We start from the raw sequence: 21,497 nt of genomic DNA, 5'->3' as shown, positions 1-21,497 counted from the left end.
CCCTTTGAAACCACAAGTAAGATGTGCAGGGTTGTCTGTCACAGGCCAGTACTCTCTCCCCTGGGATTTCTTAATGCAAACTGTCCTCTCACACACTGATAACTAGCTCAACACTATGTGCTTTATTTATAACATGCTCTGCAATGGTTTGTTCCCCACAGCATAAGGCAGTGGTCCCTCAAACCTTTACCTAGTACCCAGGCACAGGGAGAAGAGAGATCTCACCTCTCAAGCTTCTCTGGCCCTTCCTTTCAGCCTTACCCTCCTGTCTCTGCCTGTCTCTTTTGTAACTGTCCTCAGCTGAGGAACTAAATCATCTTAACTGGTTAATTACCTGGTGCTTAATCAATTATCTCAATTTCGCCCTTGTAGGTACCCTTGCAAAGTGCACAGAGTGATGAGTCAGCCTTAGGTGACTCACACTCTGTCACATGGTCCAAGAGGTTAAGATAATATTTAGGATGTAAGAAACTTGGAAAGATTAAAATAAAACCTTCAATTCAATCTACACTGTCTATACAGACAACAAAACAGCAGGTAGTTAGAAAAAGCCCCTATTCCTACCACCAATAATAATCAATCTGCACAAGCTAAGGGCAATAGATCTACTCATATAGCCAAGTTTAGTTTGTTGTGTATATCCACATTTGTGTAGATGTCCTCATCCATCTACAGTCTGGTACACCTTATGCTAACATAGAAGAAATAGCTTTTCCTTATTATGTTGTATTGCTATAGATACTTCTCTGTCCATTTTACACTCATAACTGCCTTACTCATCAACTTATAATTCAGTAAAATGTGTGTATTTTTTCAAACAGGATAATTTAACAGTTAGATGTGCATTTTGGGACTTTAATGAAAATGGTAAGTATTTGATATCACCATTTCTAAGTGCCATGCCACCTCAGCTGTCTTAACTTTTGTTAACAGTTTTAAGAGATAATGTAAATATTATCCTTAATGGAATCTTGTTCTCTGTAATAGATGGCAAAGGAGGCTGGTCATATGAAGGATGCATGGTTAAAGAAAGGAGAGAAAATGAAACCGTTTGTACATGCAACCACCTCACAAGTTTTGGAGTTTTGCTGGTAATTAGTTATAAATAATATCCCAAACTGGTGCATTTGGATCCCTGATTCAGGAAAGCACTCATGCACGTGCTTAACTTTAAGCAAATGAGGCTGTTGAACTGGGTATAGAATAGAACCATTGAAGTCTAAGGGTATGTCTACACTGTGCCAGCTGACTTGGGCTCGCCGGGCTTGGGCTAAGGGGATATTTAACTGTAGAATAGATGTTCGGGCTTAAAGATAATTTCTGTTTTCTTTTTAGGACCTGTCCAGAAATCCTACTTTACCACCCATCCAGACACTGGTTCTGACTTTTATCACCTATATAGGCTGTGGTTTTTCTGCAATTTTTCTTTCTGTTACTCTTGTAACCTACGTAGCCTTTGAGTAAGTACCTGCAGCGTTAAACTTACATTATAAACTTGATCATGATTGTCCATAACCACCGCCCTGAAGGACAATGGATGAGTTCTTTCTTCTTCAAGTGATTGCACATGTCCATTCCAATGTAGCTGTGTGTGTGCCCCAAGAACAGTCGCCAGAAATTTCTTCCTCCGTAGTACCCATCAGGGTGGCACTGGTGCCGTCTGGTGCTGTGTGTTCATAGTACTGGTTTAAAGGGCCCAACTGACCCTGTGCCCCTCAGTTCCTTCTTACCACCTGTGATGGTCGCTGGAATTGTTCCCCTTGCTACGGTAAGCTTTTCAGTTGACTTCCTTTCTGATTATTGTACATAGTTTGTTTCCAGTTAGTTAGCAGAGTTTTCTCTGTACCCTTCAAGCCCTGTGTTGCCTGCTATAAGACAATCACCCTGAGTTGTTTGAAGTGGTTGGGTGAGGCTCACACTGGGGACTGGTGCCAAATTTGCAGGGACTTTAAACCCCGTACCAAGAAGGACTGGCAGGCTAGATTGAAGTTTTGCCTAATAGAGGCAGCACTGAGACCTTCCTCTGAGCTGAGATGGTCGAACTCGGCACCGAGCACCTCGGCGTCACTAAGGAGCGCTTCTCCTATGGTGTGGGAGTCCCGGCACTGTGTGCTAGCCTTGTTGCTGAGGAAGAGGCACACGGGGCAGCCAGCCAAGAGAGGATGTTCCCTGACTCCTAAGAAGGCCAGGCATGGAAAGCAGAGCAGAGTGCAACCTAAGTCAGGCCACTCCTCTGTCTTGGTGTCAGTCAGCACTGTTGACTGTAGGCCTTATGTGGGTACTGTTGAGTCTGGTACTGGACGAACCATCAGCACGCGAGGGACAATGCAGTACTGGCACCACTGAAGTGCTGTCCACACCGGAGGCATTTGCTGCTGCCAGAGGTCTGCTAGTGCTCTTCATACCACTTTCACCGGCAGTACAGGAACCATTGTTGTTGGTGCTGGTGGCTAGGAGGGAGCACGTAGCCCCCAGTGGCCGCTTAGTTCTGGACCCTGTGGTACTGTCTAGAAGGAAAACAACACAAGCTTCCTCACCTTGGCACTGATATCCAGCACCAGTGAGAACCGCACCTCCTTGGTCCCCAGAAGGAAGCTCATCGTTGGAATTGGAGGTTGGGTTGTACTGCTCTCAGCAGAGGAGTCACCCCTGTTACCCCTCCAGTCATCCCTTCCCTGCCGTGGACCACAGCACAGGAGTGCCACTGAGTGCTTGGCCTAGTGGTCACTTACCTATGCCAATGCAATGGACCTTTTGGAACCCATGGGCATTGCCCTTGATCTTGGGGCTCCATTCGAGATGCTCATACTTGGTGGCCTCTGAGAGAAGAGCACATCCATCCCATCGGGCAGCACCTGATCCGGACATTTTGGGCAGGAGTGTCCTGGTGCTTATGGACAACACTGCAGCCGTGTTCAGTCTCAACAGGCAGGGAAGGACTCACTCTTCCTCCCCTCACACACCCTGTATCAGGAAGCAATTCACTTATAGGAGTTCTGCATAGCCCACGTAATTTGTCTTGAGGCTTCTCACCTTCCGGGAGTGCAGAACGAACTGGCAGATTGCCTCAACAGCCTCCAATCCTCATAAGTGGTCCCTTTTGCTGGACATCATGAGGGATGCTTCCCAGTGGTGGGGGACTCCCCAGATAGACCTATCTGCAACTGGGCTCAAGTTTTGCTCCCTGCGAGGCCACAGCCCAGGTTTGCTCACAGATGCCTTCTTGCTCCCATGGACAGTTCACCTGTTCTACGCTTTCCCCTCTATCCTGTTCGTGCACAAGGTTCTGCTAAAAATCAAGCGGGATCAGGTGTGGGTCATTCTTATAGCCTCACCTTGGCCCCGTCAGCACTGGTTCGCCACACTGCTAGGCCTTTCAGTGGCTGCTCCAATTCCACTCCCTCTATATCTAGACCTGATCCCCCTGGACCACAGTCGTCTGCTCCACTCAAACCTCAGCTCCCTCCACCTGATGTCCTGGAAGCTCTGTGGGTATGTCCTGGAGAGCTGGCTTGCTCAGAGCAGGTTCACCGGGTCCTATTAGGGAGCACATAGCCCTCCACCAGGGCTATGCATCTCTCAAAATGAGAGCGATTCTCCATATGGGCTTCCCAGCAGGGAGTCTCACCCACACAGTTGTCTCTGCAGGACATGCTCAACTATTTGCTATGCTTGAAACGGCAAGGTTTAACAATTTCCTCAATTAATGTCCTTTCATCATTTCATCCCCCGGTGGAAAGCTGGTTTGTTTTTTCATGAGATGTCCATCCATTTCATCAAGGGCCTGGAAATACTATACCCCCCTGTACAGGAACCTGTCCCTCCATGGGACTTAATTTGGTCTTACAAAACTTATGGGTTTCCCATTTGAGCCATTGGCAACATGTCCCTTGTCATATCTTTCATGGAAGGTGGCTTTCTTAGTGGCCATTACTTTGGCCAGAAAGGTCTTGGAGATCTGCACCCTCATGTTGGAGCCTCCATACATGGTTTTCTTTAAGGATAAGGTGCAGCTGTGTCCTCATCCCAGCTTCCTCCTGAAGGTGGTTTCCCAGTTTCATAGTAATCAGGCAGTCTTCCTACCTGTTTTCTCCTCAAAGCCACATGCGAGTAGGAAGGAGCAACATCTTCATACTCTGGATGTTAGATTGCCTTAGTGTTCTACAGAGTGGACTAAATCGTTCTGTAGATCCACCCAACTCATTGTAGCGATTGCTGAAAGAAAGAAAGAAAGAAAGAAAGAAAGAAAGAAAGAAAGAAAGAAAGAAAGAAAGAAAGAAAGAAAGAAACGTCTCCCTATCTCGGCTCACAGACTTTTCTCGTGGATTATATCGTGCATTTGTATGTGTTATAAGCAGGTGGGTGTTCCACCACTAGCTATCCTGACTGCCCATTCCACAAGAGTGCAAGCATCATCATCAGCATTCTTGGCTCAGGTCCCTATTCAGGACATTTGCAGAGTGGCGACTTGGATGTCAGTGCATACATTCTCTAGTCATTACACCTTTACTCAACAGGCTAGGGATGATGCCCGTTTCGGTCAAGCTGTTTTACGGTCAGCATGTCCATGAACTCTGATCCCACCTCCTATGCAACTGCTTGGGATACATCTATATCCTTACATTGGAATGGACATGTGCAATCACTCAAAGAAGGAAAATCATTTAATAACCTTTTTGTAACTGTTGTTCTTTGATATATGTTGCACATATCCATTCCATAACCCCCACCGTCCTACCCCTCTTTTCCGGGGTTGGCTGGATAGAAGGAACTGAGGGGATGCGTGGTCATCTGGGCCCTTCATACTGGTGCTACGAACGTGCGGCACCAGAGGGCGCCAGAGCCACTCTGACAGGTTCCACTACCACTGAGGGAAAAAAATTTCATGACTGTGCTCAGGGCGTGCACACACCTACCTTGGAATGGACATGTGTAACACATCTCGAACAACAGTTATGCAGAGATTAGTTACTATTTTTCTGGTAGGTTTCATTTCTACCTCAATAGTAGTACACAGAATGGGTAGACTTTAAGGGGGGTATATCAAGATTTGATTCTCACCATGCAGTTTTGTATAGCTGGAAGCCAAGGAGCTGGGAAGGGGTTACTACAAATTGTCCTAATAAAGTGGAATGTACAAGGAATCTTTTAAAAATAAGGTACATATATGCACAATACATTTCCAAAATATTAACATGTTGTTAGACCAGAGGTGGGCAAACCTCTTCTGCCCGGCCCCTGAGCTCCTGGCCCGGGAAGCTGGCCCCCAGCCCCTCCCCCGCTGTTCCTCTTTCCCCGCTGTTTCCCTTCCCCCACAGCCTCAGCTTGCTGCGCCACCGGTGCAGTGCTCTGGGTGGCGTGGTTTTTGCAGAGCTGCGGCCTGACACGGTGCTCTGTGCTGCGTGGTGGCGTGGCTGGCTCCAGCCGGGCGGCATGGCTGCCTGTCCTGGTGCTCTGGGCAGTGTGACTGTAGTGCCGCCAGCCACCAGTGCTCCAGGCAGCGCAGTAAGAGGGCAGGGGAGTTCGGGGTGGTGGTCAGGGGGTGGGGTGTGGATAGGAGGCGGGGGGATCAGAGGGTGGGGAACAGGGGGTTGAATTGGGGCAGGGTCCCGGGGGAGCATTCAGGAAGGGGGGGTTAGATGGGGCAGTGGGGGGCAGTCAGGAGCAGGGGTTCTGGGGGCAGTCAGGGGATGGGTGAAGGGGTGGTTGGATGGGGCAGGGGTCCTGGGGGGGCCATCAGGGAATGGGGGGCGTTGGATGGGGCAGGAGTCCCGGGTGGGGCCATCAGGGGGTGAGAAGCAGGGGCGGGGGTCGGATAGGGGTCGGGGTCTGGGCCATGCCTGGCTGTTTGGGGAAGCACAGCCTCCCCTAACTGGCCCTCCATACAATTTCAGAAACCCAATGTGGCCCTCAGGCCAAAAAGTTTGCCTGCCCCTGTGTTAGACTGTGTGGTTCTTGTGCAATAAAATGCAGTTACAGTACACTAGCTTTCCCTGTAAGTTGTCAGAACCTATACATTACTAGAGTCTCAGTTATTCAGTCCATTAGGCTAATTATACATCTTGACGGAGAACCCCTGAGCATGATTTATGAGCATCCTTTTATAGATTATCATTTGCCACTGTCAAGGTTTCCAGATACCCCGTAAAAAGACTTTCAGGCCTAGTCTAACCTCTAATAATAGAGAATGTGATGAGTGTTGTTGTGGTGAAGTACTCCAACAATAAGAAGCCTAATATACAAAATAGAAAAATATGGACAAATGTAATGAAATATTTAAACAAACATTAAACCAAGACAACTGAAATTCAAGCAACAATGTTTATATTTATAAGAGTTTAGAACCTGGTTGTAATAAGAATAGTGATGTCACAAATATTAACCTTTTCATTCATAAATACTTCTTAACCATATGTAAAATGTGTTATCTTAGTGTCTCTTCTGCATTAAGGACCAATGAACACAGAATCAGTGTGGAATCTACAGTAATGCTCATAGAATGATGAAAGCTTATATCATCTCACTAATTTTCTTTTTAGGAAAATCAGGAGAGACTACCCTTCCAAAATCCTTATTCAACTGTGTGCTGCATTACTTCTACTCAACCTAGTTTTCCTCCTTGATTCATGGATTGCTCTGTATAACATACGAGGCCTGTGCATCACAGTTGCTGTATTTCTTCATTATTTCCTCTTGGTTTCCTTCACTTGGATGGGCCTTGAAGCATTCCACATGTATCTTGCCCTTGTCAAAGTGTTTAATACCTATGTACGGAAATACATCCTTAAGTTTTGTATCGTTGGCTGGGGTATGTATATTTTTCTGGGTTTGGAATCTAAAATAAATATAGTTTCTTTACAACAATTTTGGATGGAAGACCATTTAAAAGTAACAACAGAGCCAGTATCAAATACCTGTTGCCTGTCAGAATCCTCAGATGCATTATCAATAACAGAGTTCTATTTACTTCACTATTCTGTGACTTCAGCATATTGTCGCAAAGTTTTTCAGACTGTAAATTCTCTTGGGGCATACACTATATATTGTGGGTGCTATTGCAATTCAAATGAATAATAAATTGTTTCTATTGGAACTACAGTTGCAGCTGTCTGAGAACCAATTACACATTTGACTATTTCCATTTCCAACTCCCAAAGCAGATGGTATCTCTTCCATTGGGGAAATTAATGTTATTGCTCCAGAGTATCAACTACATATTCTACCTCTTAGACTGCTACTGTTTCTAACAAAAGGTAGCAAAACAGTGCCTACGACTTAAGTGATGAGAAAACCCTAGGCCTTCTCTTCTCTTACCCATTATTGTAAATCAAGAGTAACTGCACTGAAAACAATGGAGTTAAACTAGTGTAAAGCACATGTGAGAGGCAAAATCAAGCCCATTTATGTCCTTAAATCTGTGATATCAAAGAGCATATGCAACACATGTTGCTAGTTTAACGTAGGTGCAAGTGATATAAGTGGATCAAGTCACAGAATATATAGTCTTGTTCAGAAAGATTAAAACTTCAAATGTGTACTAGTTTATTTTGCTTTTTACAAAGTAAGTTATCCTGATATAACAGTCTCCGACAGCCTTCATAACCTGGCCCTAGGTTTCATAGGAAAATATAGTAGTTTCATCTCATCACAAAACTTTCATTCAGAATTATAACTATTATCTAATCTTTCAGGTGTACCACTTTTAGTGGTAGGCATTGTATTGGCTATAACACCAAATAACTATGGGCTTGGATCATATGGAAAGTTTCCTAATGGCTCACCAGATGAATTGTAAGTTAAAAGATAGGCATGTTTTTAAAGTGAATGCTAACAGAATGCTTTTATCTAATGGTTATGTGTAAGTGTGTATGTGAGCTTCTTTCCTGAAAGTGACACTTCTGTGAATAAATCTCTGCAGGATATATTAAGTTAAGTCATCCTGAAACTGTTTGCAAGGCTCTGATCCTGGTCACAAAAGAGGGTATGCTCCAAAACACTGGCATGGAACTAGCGCATGAAAATAAGGTGAAGGCAAGACGAGAGAAAGAAAGGAGATGGGGGATGAAGAGTAGAGTGTAGAGGAAAGCAAGACTAAATGTAAAAAACAAAACAAACAAAAACCACCATATTGCCTAAGGAAACAGGAAACCTAAACCTAATCCATTGGTGTATTTTTATTTTTATTTTTTTTGCTTTAGCCCTTGGGATTCACTCAGATAGGATGATGATAGACACTGTTATAGACACCTAGATAGACAGATGAAAACTTGAATCAGTGTATGTGCCCTTGAGTATTGCAGGATGATGTATTTTCAACAAAATATAGCCATGCCTAATACTATTTTTTACCTAATATCTATTACTAATAATGAATGTCTGATAATATGATCTTTCCTCCTTTGTTTTTGTATTCTAGCTGCTGGATCAACAATAACATTGTCTTCTATATTACTGTTGTGGGATACTTCTGCATGATATTCCTATTGAACGTCGGCATGTTTATAGTGGTGCTGATTCAGCTTTGTCGAATCAAAAAGAAGAAACAACTTGGAACTCAGAGAAAAACCAGTATTCAAGACCTCAGGAGTGTTGCAGGCCTCACATTCTTATTGGGAATTACTTGGGGATTTGCCTTTTTTGCATGGGGGCCAGTAAATCTGATATTTATGTACCTCTTTGCCATCTTTAACTCTTTACAAGGTAAGTTTATGCTTTGTTATGGCCTTTTGTATAAAAATGTAATGAATAATTCAGTTCTAAGAAATGCTTTATTATGCACAAGAGTTTACCAAAATTATATCTGTACTGTTACATAATATGAAAAATAAAACTACCTTGAAGATGACCCTTCTTAATTGTTGTATTACATTTAAAGAAAATTAATGCAAAGCAAACACTTTCAGAAGTGACATGCTGTCTTTTTGAGTGCATTGTAATGAAAATTGTCATCTTAAGGTCCATTCATAGAATCACAAAAGCTACAGGACAAAAGACCTATTGGGTCAGTTAGGCTCTGACATAATTTATTTGCTTTTGAAAATTTTTACCCTATGTTGCATTTTCAAATGTGAGTTAGGCATTTAGGACCTGATTTTTAAAAGTACACCTCTACCCCGATATAACGTGACCCGATATAACACGAATTTGGATATAACGCGGTAAAGCAATGCTCTGGGGGGGTGGGGCTGTGCACTCTGGTGGATCAAAGCAAGTTTGATATAATGCGGTTTCACCTATAACACAGTAAGATTTTTTTGGCTCCTGAGGACAGCGTTATATCAAGGTAGAGATGTAATTTGGTGTTGTTCCACTCAGCACTGCAAGGTATAAGTGATTTAGATGGTTGAGTCCCATTTTCAAAAGTTACTTAGGCACTTAGAAGGCTGATTCCCATTGGCTTTCATTGTGATTTACGCTTATGCTCAAGTCACTTCTGAAGATGGGACTTAGCTGTCTAAATCACTTAGGCCCAGATTTGAAAATCCCACTAATTTCAATGGAAGTTAGATGTCTAAATATCTTTGAGGATCTGGGCCTTAGGCCTTGTAACAATGAGCAGAGCAACATCTAAATACCATTAAAAATCTGAGCATTAGGGCCCAATTGAAGTGCCCAAAGATACAGATTTTCAAAAGCATCTAGGTGCCTAACTCCTGTTAAACACAATGGGAGTTAGGTGTCTAACTTACCCTGAGAATTGGTCCAGAAAATGCTAATCTCTGTCTTCTCCAGTCCAAACTTGTAGCTTCTCCTTTATTTTTCATTCCCTGTAATCTAACTTAAAGAATTGCACAACCACATTCTTCTTTGATACATTGTAGCTGGCAGGCAGTGTAAATATTTCTGACACACTTTCTTTGAAAAGTGGAAAGTTTGGAAGCAAGTACAGTCCCACTCTGTATGGGAAGCAGTGAGAAGTGGGTGGATCTGTGATAGCGTGACCAGATGTCCCAATTTTATAGGGACAGTCCCGATTTTTGGGTCTTTTTTCTTATATAGGCTCCTATTACCCCCCACCTCCTGTCCTGATTTTTCACACTTGCTGTCTGGTCACCCTAATCTGTGATCTGGCACAGTTTGAGGTACCCGACATGTGTGATTTGCATCCTTCCAGGAAAAGATGTGGCTTTGAATTTGTGGTGAAGAGGGCTACAATTACTGTTGTTTGAGCATGAGCTGTTAGCCCATGTGGGCTTTCACTATGACTTAGTTGTGTCTGCGGGGCGGGCGGCGGGGGGGGGGGGGAAGCAAAAGCTGCCTGGTAACCTTAAATTTGTATTAGGTTTAATAAAATTTGCCCCAATGGCCTATCAACACCAACACTGGTCTGTAGGTGTTATTGATTCCATCACAAACAGCAGCAGAAATATATTAACTCCAAATAAAATATGGAGAAGTTCCACAAAGTATGTAGAGAAAGCCAAATTCAGTTGATTATACCTCATATTTGAAATTGTACTGCTATAATGAGGATGTGTTATCTTGTCTTGATTTCTGTACTGAAGGTTCTAATAAACTTGCAGCTCCACACAGATCTTCATATTTTAAACTCAGTTACTTGATGTATTTGTATTTTTGGTACTCTGTATCCTCTTTATATCTAATACATATCATGCAAGTGTAATAAGAAAAAGCATTTCAGGTAATGGCATCATTCTATTGTTTAGATTATCAGTGTCTCTACTGAACAAAAGAGTATGAGAGCATTTGATTGGAATCAGTTGACTTGAGAAGAAACAAAAGAAAAACAATACATCCATTTTAAAAAGTTACAAAACGGCAAAAATTCTATGGCTTGAAGTAATATTCTGACATTTGGTACTTTGCAGGATTCTTCATTTTTATCTTCTACTGTGTGGCAAAGGAAAATGTCCGCAAACAGTGGAGACGATATCTGTGTTGTGGAAAATTCAGGCTGGCTGAAAATTCTGGTAAATATTGAACAATGTTTTCTACATTTGTAAATTTTATAATTACTGTCAGGTGTAAAGTCCCCATTCCCCTTAGCAAATATTGTTACGCAATAAATAGCATAGCAATATTTCCAGATATACCTACTACTTTGTTTTATTTTCCTGATGCAAAAAGATTGCGTTTTATTTAATTGCAAAATACTGCTGTATAAAGTATTCATTTTGATTGGGACTCTGCATATGTGTAAGGCTGTAGCCTTGTGGAGTCCTTTGTATGACTGGGACCTAAATCAATCCCCAAAGATCTGCTTTCTCAAAGTCAATGGTAGCCTTAGCAATGACGTCAGTGGGAGCAGGGTCTGAAGCAGCTTTGAGAATAATATGTCTTCCTAACAATTTTGGGGGGGGTCTTTCATTGTACCATAATTGTATTTGAAAAGTTATACATACCCTTACACAATCTAAACTCAAAGGTGAAGTACTGCGGTTGCAGTTACCGGTAATCTCTAAATGGGCATACAGTCACAAAAGTATGATTAGTGACTTTTTAAAACTAAGAAATTAAAAAGAAAAAATGTAAATTCTTACACATCTAGAATTATGCAATTCCTATGATAATAGTTTTCTATCTGAAATACTGGGAAAAGATCTTTGCTAGAATTTAAGTTAAATTGCATTATTAACTGTACTCTTGCATTTATTTGTGCTTGAATGTACTGCACTATTTTCTGTAACACTTATTCTACTATAGATTGGAGTAGAACTGCTACTAATGGTTTAAAGAAGCAGACTGTAAACCAAGGAGTATCCAGTTCTTCCAATTCCTTACAATCAAACAGTAACTCTACTAATTCCACCACACTGCTAATGAATAATGATTATTCAGTACACGCAAATGGGAATGGTATGTATGTTGCAAAAGAGTACTTCTCAAACTATATCCTTTTGTTATTTTAAAACAGTTTTAGGCTCTCTTATGGCAATTTAAAGAGGGCAGTGAACCAATTATTATTTATGAATACAGAATCAAAATGTTTTAGTGTGGTCTTATAAATAATAATACTAAAATTATCCAGTTGAGGGTAATATAGTAGTACATTTAAAAAAAAAATACTCACTTCTCATACTTAACGTGAACTGGTGATTATATGCAAAATTGTAAATGGTATATACATTACTCAAATACCCAGCAGAAGTGGTATTTATACCCTACTTGTCAGCTGAAGATAGAACTAGCAGTGGAAAACTTTTAAGAACATTTTAAAATAGCTATCAACTCTTAAAGAAAACACACTTTACTGATGAAAGAAATGTGATGACATCCAATAAAATAATTTTTAAAAACGTGAAAGCTATCATTTGGGAGTGCTATTAGTGTGTGAGGGCTTGATCTGCAGAACCCCTGCTATCATTACCAGGACATCCACATGTAAACCCCTTATGAGGCTGGGGAAGCAGAGTAAGAAAGGGATACTGGGACAAGAAGCCATAAAATCTTCTCACTTAAGAGGTCACAGCCAGAGAGCTGCATAGCTGTTGGCTACTGGGTAAGTAATGGAGCTCAGTTACAGTATTTTTTCTGTGACTTCCATGGCCAGTCTTCCCTAATGGAAATGTATTTGTGTTGCAGGAAATGGTGCTTAAGGACAAAATGCTTCATGACTTCATAGAATCATAGAATATCAGGGTTGGAAGGGACCTCAGAAGGTCATCTAGTCCAACCCCCTGCTCAAAGCAGGACCAATCCCCAGCTAAATCATCCCAGCCAGGGCTTTATCAAGCCTGACCTTAAAAACCTCTAAGGAAGGAGATTCCACCACCTCCCTAGGTAACCCATTCCAGTGCTTTGCCACCCTCCTAGTGAAATTTTTTTCCTAATATCCAACCTAAATCTCCCCATTACAAATGTGCATGCTTCCACTTAGGACAAACATAATGCTCCCCATGAAGTTGTTATTCTCTGTAAGCAATGTGGACGTACTCGTTCCCTATCCATCTCTCCCCTTTCCTGGCTCATGGAAATGCAGGTGTTCAAATGTCACGTCACTCCATTTCAGATGCAAATTGGAATGGCTAGTGAGAAAAATTAGATATGCACATAATTTGAATGCACCCACAAAAAATGAACATCTTGTGGCTGAAAGTAATCTACGTTTTGCATCTTTATCTAATGGCAGCACAAAAAAGAGAGCATGATTTATGCCAGGGGTGGCCAAACCGTGGCTTGTGAACTGCATGTGGCTCTTTTACAGCTGAAGTGTGGCTGGCAGAGCCCCCCACATTTCTCCCCATTCTCCGCCTACCAGACTGGGCGAGGCAGGAGCCTGGGGCTTCAGCCCTGCAGCAGGGTGCTGCGGCTAAGGACTTGTGCCCTGCAGGGAGGGGTCTCATGGCATCAGTCCTGTGCAGGCATGCCGCAGGGCTGAAGCGCTGAGCCCAGTAGGCGTGCCCCGTGGGGCAGGAGCCTTGAACCCCAGCAGGTGCCTCCCACGGGGCTGAAGCTCCAAGTCCTGGCAGGTGCACCCCGGCTCTCGAACTGCTGAAGATTGTCTTATATGGCTCAGATGGTCAGTAAGTTTGGCCACCCTGACTTATGCTTGGGCCATGCTGGTTGTGCGCTCTGATGGTGCAGCACTTCCTCTTCCCATGTTGAAAATAAAAGAGTAACGATTCAGGCTATCCCACATTGCGGAGCACATAGGTCATCATATGTTATAAGACATAAATACTGTACTCCTGGATGTCCAAAGGCCAGTGTTTCTTTCCCTCAGTCAAGGGCTGAGTCTCAGCACTATTGTTATTGCTCAAATTGTTTTATATGCAGTTGATGAACCTCACAGACTGGCTACTTTGTCTGTATTGTTGGTACTGGGATGTTTAAGATAATGGCTGTAGTTGTCCTTTAAATGTTATTTTTTAAGTACGTCTGAAGCAGGAAGCCTGCTAAACAGCCAGTGATGCCATTGAATGATCGAGATGCTAAAGGAGCACTCAAAGAAGCCAAGGCCATTGTGGAGAAACTAAATGAATTCTTTGCATCAGCCTTCACTGAAGAGGATGAGGGAGATTCCCATACCCGAGCTATTCTTTAGGTGACAAATCTGAGGAACTGTCCCAGATCAAAATGTCATTAGAGGAGGTTTTGGAACCAGCTGATCAATGAAACATTAATATGTCACCTGGACCAGATGGTATTCACCCCCAAATTTTGAAGGAACTCAGATATGAAATTGCAGAACTAAAAACGGCAGAATGGAACCTAACACTTAAATCAACTTCTGTACCAGATGACTGGAGGCTAGCTAATGTGACACCAATTTTTTAAAAAGGCTCCAGAGGCGATCCTGGCCATTATAGGCCAGTAAACCTAACTTCAGTACCAGGAAAATTGGTTGAAACTATAGTAAAGAACAAAATTGTCATACTCATAGATGAACATGATTTGTTGGGGAAGAGTCAACATGGTTTTTTGTAAAGGGAAATCATGTCTCACCAATCTACTAGAATTCTTTGAGGGGGTTAACAAGCACGTGGACAAGGGGAATCCAATGGCTATCGTGTACATAGACTTTCAGAAAGCCTTTGACAAGGTCCCTCACTAAAGGTACTTAAGCAAAGTAAGCTGTCATGGGATAACTGGGAAGGTCCTCTCATGGATCTGTAACTGGTTAAAAGACAGGAAACAAAGGGTAGGAATAAATGGTCAGTTTTCAGAATGGAGAAAGGTAAATGGTGTCCCCCAGGGGTCTGTACTGGGACCAGTACCGTTCAACATATTCATAAATTATCTGGAAAAGGGGGTAAACAGCAAGGTGGCAAAATTTGCACATGATACAAAATTACTTAAAATAGTTAAGTCCAGAGCAAACTGCAAAGAGTTACAAAGGAATGTCACAAAACTGGGTGACCAGGCAACAAAATGGCAGATGAAATCAAATGTTGATAAATGCTAAGTAATGCACATTGGAAAACATAATCTCACTATACATATAAAATTATGGGGTCTAAATTAGTTGCTACCACTCAAGAAAGAGAGATCTTGGAGTTATTGTGGAAAGTTCTCGGAAAACATCTGCTCAACGTGCAGCGGCAGTCAAAAAAGCGAACAGAATGTTAGGAACCATTAGGAAAGATATAGATAAGGCAGAAAATTTCATAATGCCGCCATATAAATCCATGGCATGCCCACATCTTGAATACTGTGTGCAGATCTGGATGCCCCATCTCAAAAAAGATATATTGGAATTGGAAAAGGTTCAGAAAAGGGCAACAAAATGATTAAGGGTATGAGGAGAGATTAAAAAGGACTGGGACTTTTCAGCTTGGAAAAGAGATGATTAAGGGGGGGATGTGATACAAGTCTATAAAATCTTGACTGGTGTGGAGAAACTGAACAAGGAATTGTTATTCACTCCTTCACATAACACAAGAACTAGGGGTCACCTAATGAAATTAATAGGCAGCAGGTTTAAAACAAACAAATGAAAGTATTGCTTCACACAACGCACAGTCAACCTGTGGAACTCTTTGCCAGAGGATGTTGAGAAGGCCAAACTATAACAGGGTTAAAAAAAGAACTAGATAAGTTCATGGCGAATAAGTCCATCAATGACTATTAGCCAGGATGGGCAGGGATGCAACACCATGCTGAGTGTCCCTAGCTTCTGTTAGCCAGAAGCTGGGCGTGGATGACAGGTGGTGAATCACTCGGTGATTGCCTGTTCTGTTAATTCTCTCTGAAGTACCAGGCATTGGCCACTCTTGGAAGACAGGATACTGGGCTACATGGACCATTGGCCCTTCTTGTGTTCTTATTTTATGTTCTTATGTTCTCATATCCTGACACCTTATATTAGAAAAATAAGTAAACATCTCTCAGATATAACAATGCTTTTGAATAATAATGTTAGATAAAAGCAGCAAAGAATCCTGTGGCACCTTATAGACTAACAGACGTTTTGCAGCATGAGCTTTCGTGGGTGAATACCCACTTCTTCAGATGCAAGTCGGATGCAATGTTAGATAGACATTTGAATTCAAGCTATAGATTTTACTCTACCATTTTCACATATTGTCCATATATGTAGGTGAACAATGTGTTGTGGAGAAATCATGAGACTTCAGATCAATCCTTAATGGCATTTTGCCATATTCTCATTAGCTTTCCAAATTAAATGAGTTTGTGAAATAGTTCATTTTGCCCCATCCCTCTCTAGAACCTTCCTCAACTGTTTGATACTAGCAGGATTAATGCTCTTGGTACCTGACAATTCAGTTCACAGGTAAAAAACAAAACAGTAATTCTCACTGCCATTAAGACAGTGTGGGTGAGGTAACATCTTTCATTGGACCAACTTCTGTTGTTGAGAGAGACAAGCTTTCGAGCCACATATAGCTCTTTTTCGGGTGTACCTTCCCCAGACCTGAAGAAGAGGTCTGTGTGGCTCGAAAGCTTGTCTCCCTCACCAACAGAAGTTGGTCCAATAAAAGATATTACCACACCCACCTTGTCTGTGTAATATCCCGGGACTGACACAGCTACAACTACATTAAATAGAAAGACTTACAATGCTCACCTAAGTTTTGCTGTATTTGTGCATTGTGGCAACTAAGCCACAAATCCCAGCACAGCTTTCCAGAGCAGAGGATTTTTGGTCCTCAGTGGTATTTTGGAATTACAGACAAACTCCAATGGTTTTAATAGGTGAGCAATTCCATTGATTTGAGGTCATCTTCCTGTCCTGCCCAATGCTAGCCTCTCAGATGACAGTGAGTCAATGGTCTGCTTCTGCAACGAGGTTCTCTTCAGGCTGAGGATCTCAGCATATGTCCTGAGTTGGTACATCATCTTCCTGCTGATGCACCATTGCAAGTGGAGGTGATGGACCATCACTTCCTAACCCACTTGGAAGTTTGAAAGACTTTTATGATAGACACTCCCACACATGCATGGAGGTAAGCCACTTATTTTTACTTAATTTTTAATTGATTGTTTTGAAAGCTGTGAGCCTGCCCTTGCAGCCTCCACTCATACCAAAAAAGAGTGTTGTTGAGGAGGTTGGATGAAGCTTTAGAACCTGTATTACAGAGGTTCTCAAACTGGGGGTTGTGACCCCTCAGGGGGTCACAAAGTTATTACATGGGGGAATTGTGAGCTATCTGTCTCCACCCCAAACCCCACTTTGCCTCCAGCATTTATAATAGTGTTAAATATATTAAAAAGTATTTTTAATTTATAAGAGGGGGGTTGCACTCAGAGGCTTGCTATATGAAAGGGTCACCAGTACAAAAGTTTGAGAACCACTGCTGTATTACATATGCCCTGATGGTTTCCTTCCTTTTTCTTTCCTCTTAGGATTTGGGGGAGGAGGGTCATCTGGAGACAGTGGGTCCTCCTGGCAAGCCCTTTGGTGAACCAGTTCCTTCCACTCATCTGGCAGTTGTACCTGAGGAGAGAGAGATATGCTGATGGAAGGACAGGAGTGTGCTGATGGTGGATAGAGTGACCCAAGACGGTAAGTTTGGAATTTTGGATGTATACAGGCTGTGGCTTTGCTTAGTTAGTGGATCTCTAATTTACAATTTTATACTGTCACTTCACACTAATGTCTCTTCTTCTGCCTTTCTCTTGCAGATTTGCAGAGGTTGTGAGAATAGGTGGCTCCCAGATGAACATGCAAATCCCATCACTCATCTTTGTTTTTCAGTCTTTCTGTTACCTCTGCTTGTTTTTGCAGCCTTTATTTTATTACAAGACATGAAGAGGAATAAAACTCCCATTTATCTTATCTGTTTATTTGTATAAGTGTTTCAGTGATTGACAGTTTTGTGCATTAAATTGTGTATGTTTGGGTTTTGTGTCCTGTGTGTTTTTCCAGCTTTCTTTAGCAGATCCAACACCAGCCCAGCAGATTTACAGGGAATTGAGAATTACCACTGGATAATTTGCTGTCATCATTTTCTAAAATGATGAGAAAAAAACTAACAGATCTAGTCCTCATCAGAGCCAGATCAAGGCATAGGTATTATAGGTCTGAACCAAGAGAGCCCTAGCTCCTGAAGATATGTGATTTACATCAGAATCTGAGCTTTAAATTAAAATTAATAAAATAAGTTTCATTTTCTGATTGCAAAGAAAATCTTGAAAATATGACACAAGTGCAAATGATACACTGACATCTGCTTGAGTCTGTAGGGAGCCTGGAACAATAGCTCTGAGACACGTACTCCACATAAAACCTCCCCCCAACAGAAGACCATGTGGTAGGAAGAGAAGAGAGCAGCAGTTCAAACCCAGCCACTCAAACAGGAAAAACTCTGTTTGCTGGGTTAAGTACAGGGCCCCCACTGCTGGCACTCCTGGGAAATAGAATACAACCCTATTGTGCTGCCCCTGCCTCTTTGGGGCAGAGCAATGGGGGAGTCTTGTATTCTGTTGTGCCTCTGCCCCTGGATGGTCTTAATCTAGCTCTGGTCTTGGCTGGATCAAACCCTTACATGGAAGCACATCTTGTGGCCACTACGCCAGTCTCTGATGTCTTCTTAAATAAACAGAACTGTGAATTTCTTTTCCTGTGTTAGTCAGAAGGATATTTTCATGCACTGGATTTATGACCTCAGATTAAGATATTCGTAAGTGTTATTTTTTTAAAAAAAGTTTTGCCAATACTCTTACTAATAGTAATGTTTTTATCTTTAATGAATACAGTTCCCCGCATAAATAACTGCGCTGAACTTCTGCTTGTGAGCTCATTCCCGAATATTTGCTTAACACAAAACACTCTGTCTCAAAGGAAATGTTTGTTCATTTTTTGTTTCCCTTAACATCATATTTTTGCATCACAATCAACCGACATCCTTTTTTTGTTCTGTTTTCATATCTTGTCACGTCCTCTGGCTCACTAACAATGCATGGAGGAAAATTGTTTTAAAATGCATTCGTCATTTTCTTTTGACTTAATTAAATCAATTATAGTAACTGTGGTGAAATACCCTAGAACTTTGAAAATCATTTGAATACAACACATAACAGTCCTTAAAAGGCCTACATAAAATATTAGCAATCATATGTATGCTATGGCTAACTTCTGACAGCCCTGTCAAGTTGGCCTACTTTACAAGAAAGAACTGCAGAAACTCTACTTTGAAGTGTTTACACAGCTGGATTTTGTTATCAGAAAAACAAAATAAATTGAAAAGAAAGAGTAAGAGTTAAAATACAGCTGAAGTATCTAGCATGCAATGTATAGAGATAAGAGATCCAGACCCAAGGATTTAGGACTCTTAGAATTTCAGGAATTCTGGAACCCTTTAAGTTTTCTCGAAGCTCCACTGAGCTGATAAGTCACAGTGAGTGCAAGTATACTTGTTCATAGCTGTGGTGGCACCAGAAACACTCAAACTTTCTATCCATATGTGGGTTTGGATGCACACTGTGCAAGGCCTGTATTTCATATGCTTCAAAGAAGCAAATTCCACAAACAAGACATGTTTAAAAGAGGTAAAAGATCAGTGCTCCAGATGTCTTGCAAAGCAGATAAACTCTTAAAAAAAACATTAAATTAAAAATTTAAGTTTTCATTCAAAATTGTTTTAATTATTGTTTTCTGGGTTCAGTTCTAGTAATTAATCTCATTTGATGTATTCTGATTATTTGAATTTTCTTGTTATACTGTATTTTATGTACTGCTAATTTAGCACATATATTTTTCATTTTGGTGCAAGTCAGTTGGTTCCCTTTTGTTTTGTTTGTACATTGGAATTAGACACTATCAATATATAAATTATATCACATATTGTTTGACTAATATGGGGACAAGATATCAGTGGGAGATAATTGTATGAGTAAGGTGAGAAGGATTTGGCCCTGTCTGTAATGATCTATACAGTTTAGATCAAATTCTGTCCTCAGGCCACATGTGAAAATTATTATATAATAATATTATATGTAATTAATAACAAATTAATTACAGAAAAATCCTTACTTAAAACTCATCCCAGGGAGCAAAGAAGAATGAAATATGAATGTTCTCGGTATACTCACTGAAATTTTTAAGAAATATGCATGTCTTTGGTGACTTTTCACTATCAATCATTTCTGACTTGTGCCATGCTTTTATTTTCACAGGTAATGTCTCCAGTGAGAAGAATGGTGTTTCTTTCAGTGTACAGAATGGCGATGTGTGTCTTCGTGACTTTTCAGGAAAGCAGCTCGTATTTCATGAGAAGGATGATGCAGACCACAAAAAAACCCGCGTCTCACTCAGAAGGACTTCAAAGAGGGGAAGCCTACATTTTATTAAGCAAATGTGATTTTTTTTTCAAAGCACATTGTTTTACAGTGTAAAACACAGATTTTTACTTTAACTATTTTACATAATGTGAGAAGACCAGAAACTGATCCTTGTTTTATAGACAGTACCGGAGCCTTGAGGCAGTCATATACTGGGTTGATAAGGAGAGTTATAATTATTTAAAAAGTCATTGCTACTATTTGACAAGGTACTTCAGATACTACATCACAATTGGCACAATTTCCAATTTGATTTTCCATTCTTTCTTTTCCCCCCCGCAAGGTTTAAAGGAAGGTTTGGTTTTAGACTCTTATTTTCTCAGTATAACTACAATTAGTATATCTGAATACAATACATAGTATTGTAAATGTAAATGTAGGTAACTACAAATTACACTTAAACAAGATTCTAAGTTATCTTTCAAAATGTTAGTTTCAAATTGTCTACTACAACATTTTTAAGATTATAGTTGCAGATTTTATAGCATTGTAAATAAGCAAAACAATATCCACCTTTAAGCATTTTTATATTTATTTCTTGTAATATAAATTTACAAATATTCCTTTGTATAGAAAAATTGATATTTTGTTTTAACTTTATTGTTAGAATGTAGTTAAAGTTGATTATTTCAATTAACTTCTGAAGCATTCTACATTATATATTTATAGGTAATTTGTTCAGTATGTGAAATAATTTACAGTGGTTACAGTGTGAAGATGTTCACAAGACAGAGAACTGTAAATATGAACACTGTCACTATAGAACCACTGACTGGGACCCAGGAATACAGTGCATGGGTGTCTTGTCAAGGGATAAAACTCCGCAGGAGGGAGTGATGGATAAAGTAGGCAATGGGCTACTAGCTATATACTTGGAGTGAAATCCTGGCCCCATTGAAGTCAATGGGAGTTTTGCCATTGATTTCAATGGGGACATGATTTCACTCCCAGTGGTTGTAACAGAAATAAATACGCAGCCAGTTCACAACTGCAATATTTAAAGAAAAATAATTATCATTAAAAAAACCAGTACCTGTTATTATTTAGTAGCCAAGCGTTTGTTTCATTATTAAATTTTATAAAAGATCAGTTTCTCTCACATCCTGAGCTATAACGCAGGTTTCTATTTGTTTTTGGTCTCTGCTGACTGTCAGATCCTGAGGTCCTTACTCAGTGTTTACTTGTTACCTACTCAACTAAAACTTCTAATGATCTTCAGTGCGCATTTATGAGGAAAGACTAAAAAGACTGGGACTTTTCAGCTTGGAAAAGAGATGACTAAGCGGGGATAT

General features: G+C 41.0%; 1 protein-coding gene across 3 annotated transcripts in view; it reads left to right on the top strand.

Moving 5' to 3' along the window:
- ADGRG2 (adhesion G protein-coupled receptor G2) overlaps positions 1 to 21,497 on the top strand; it is an 82,609-nt gene extending 61,112 nt beyond the window's left edge. For all 3 annotated transcript variants that reach the window (XM_039520352.1, XM_039520351.1, XM_039520349.1), the window contains 9 exons: positions 822 to 867; positions 988 to 1,091; positions 1,336 to 1,460; positions 6,540 to 6,808; positions 7,692 to 7,791; positions 8,417 to 8,700; positions 10,830 to 10,931; positions 11,665 to 11,817; positions 20,041 to 21,497. In XM_039520352.1, coding sequence (XP_039376286.1) covers positions 822 to 867; positions 988 to 1,091; positions 1,336 to 1,460; positions 6,540 to 6,808; positions 7,692 to 7,791; positions 8,417 to 8,700; positions 10,830 to 10,931; positions 11,665 to 11,817; positions 20,041 to 20,225 — 1,368 coding nt within the window. In that variant the 3' untranslated portion in view covers positions 20,226 to 21,497. The remainder of the gene's footprint in view (positions 1 to 821; positions 868 to 987; positions 1,092 to 1,335; positions 1,461 to 6,539; positions 6,809 to 7,691; positions 7,792 to 8,416; positions 8,701 to 10,829; positions 10,932 to 11,664; positions 11,818 to 20,040) is intronic.

This window comes from Mauremys reevesii, linkage group 1, assembly GCF_016161935.1.
Source record: "Mauremys reevesii isolate NIE-2019 linkage group 1, ASM1616193v1, whole genome shotgun sequence".
NCBI lineage: Eukaryota > Metazoa > Chordata > Testudines > Geoemydidae > Mauremys > Mauremys reevesii.
Note: the sequence above shows the minus strand (reverse complement) of the source record. Positions and strands in the feature narration are given on the sequence as shown.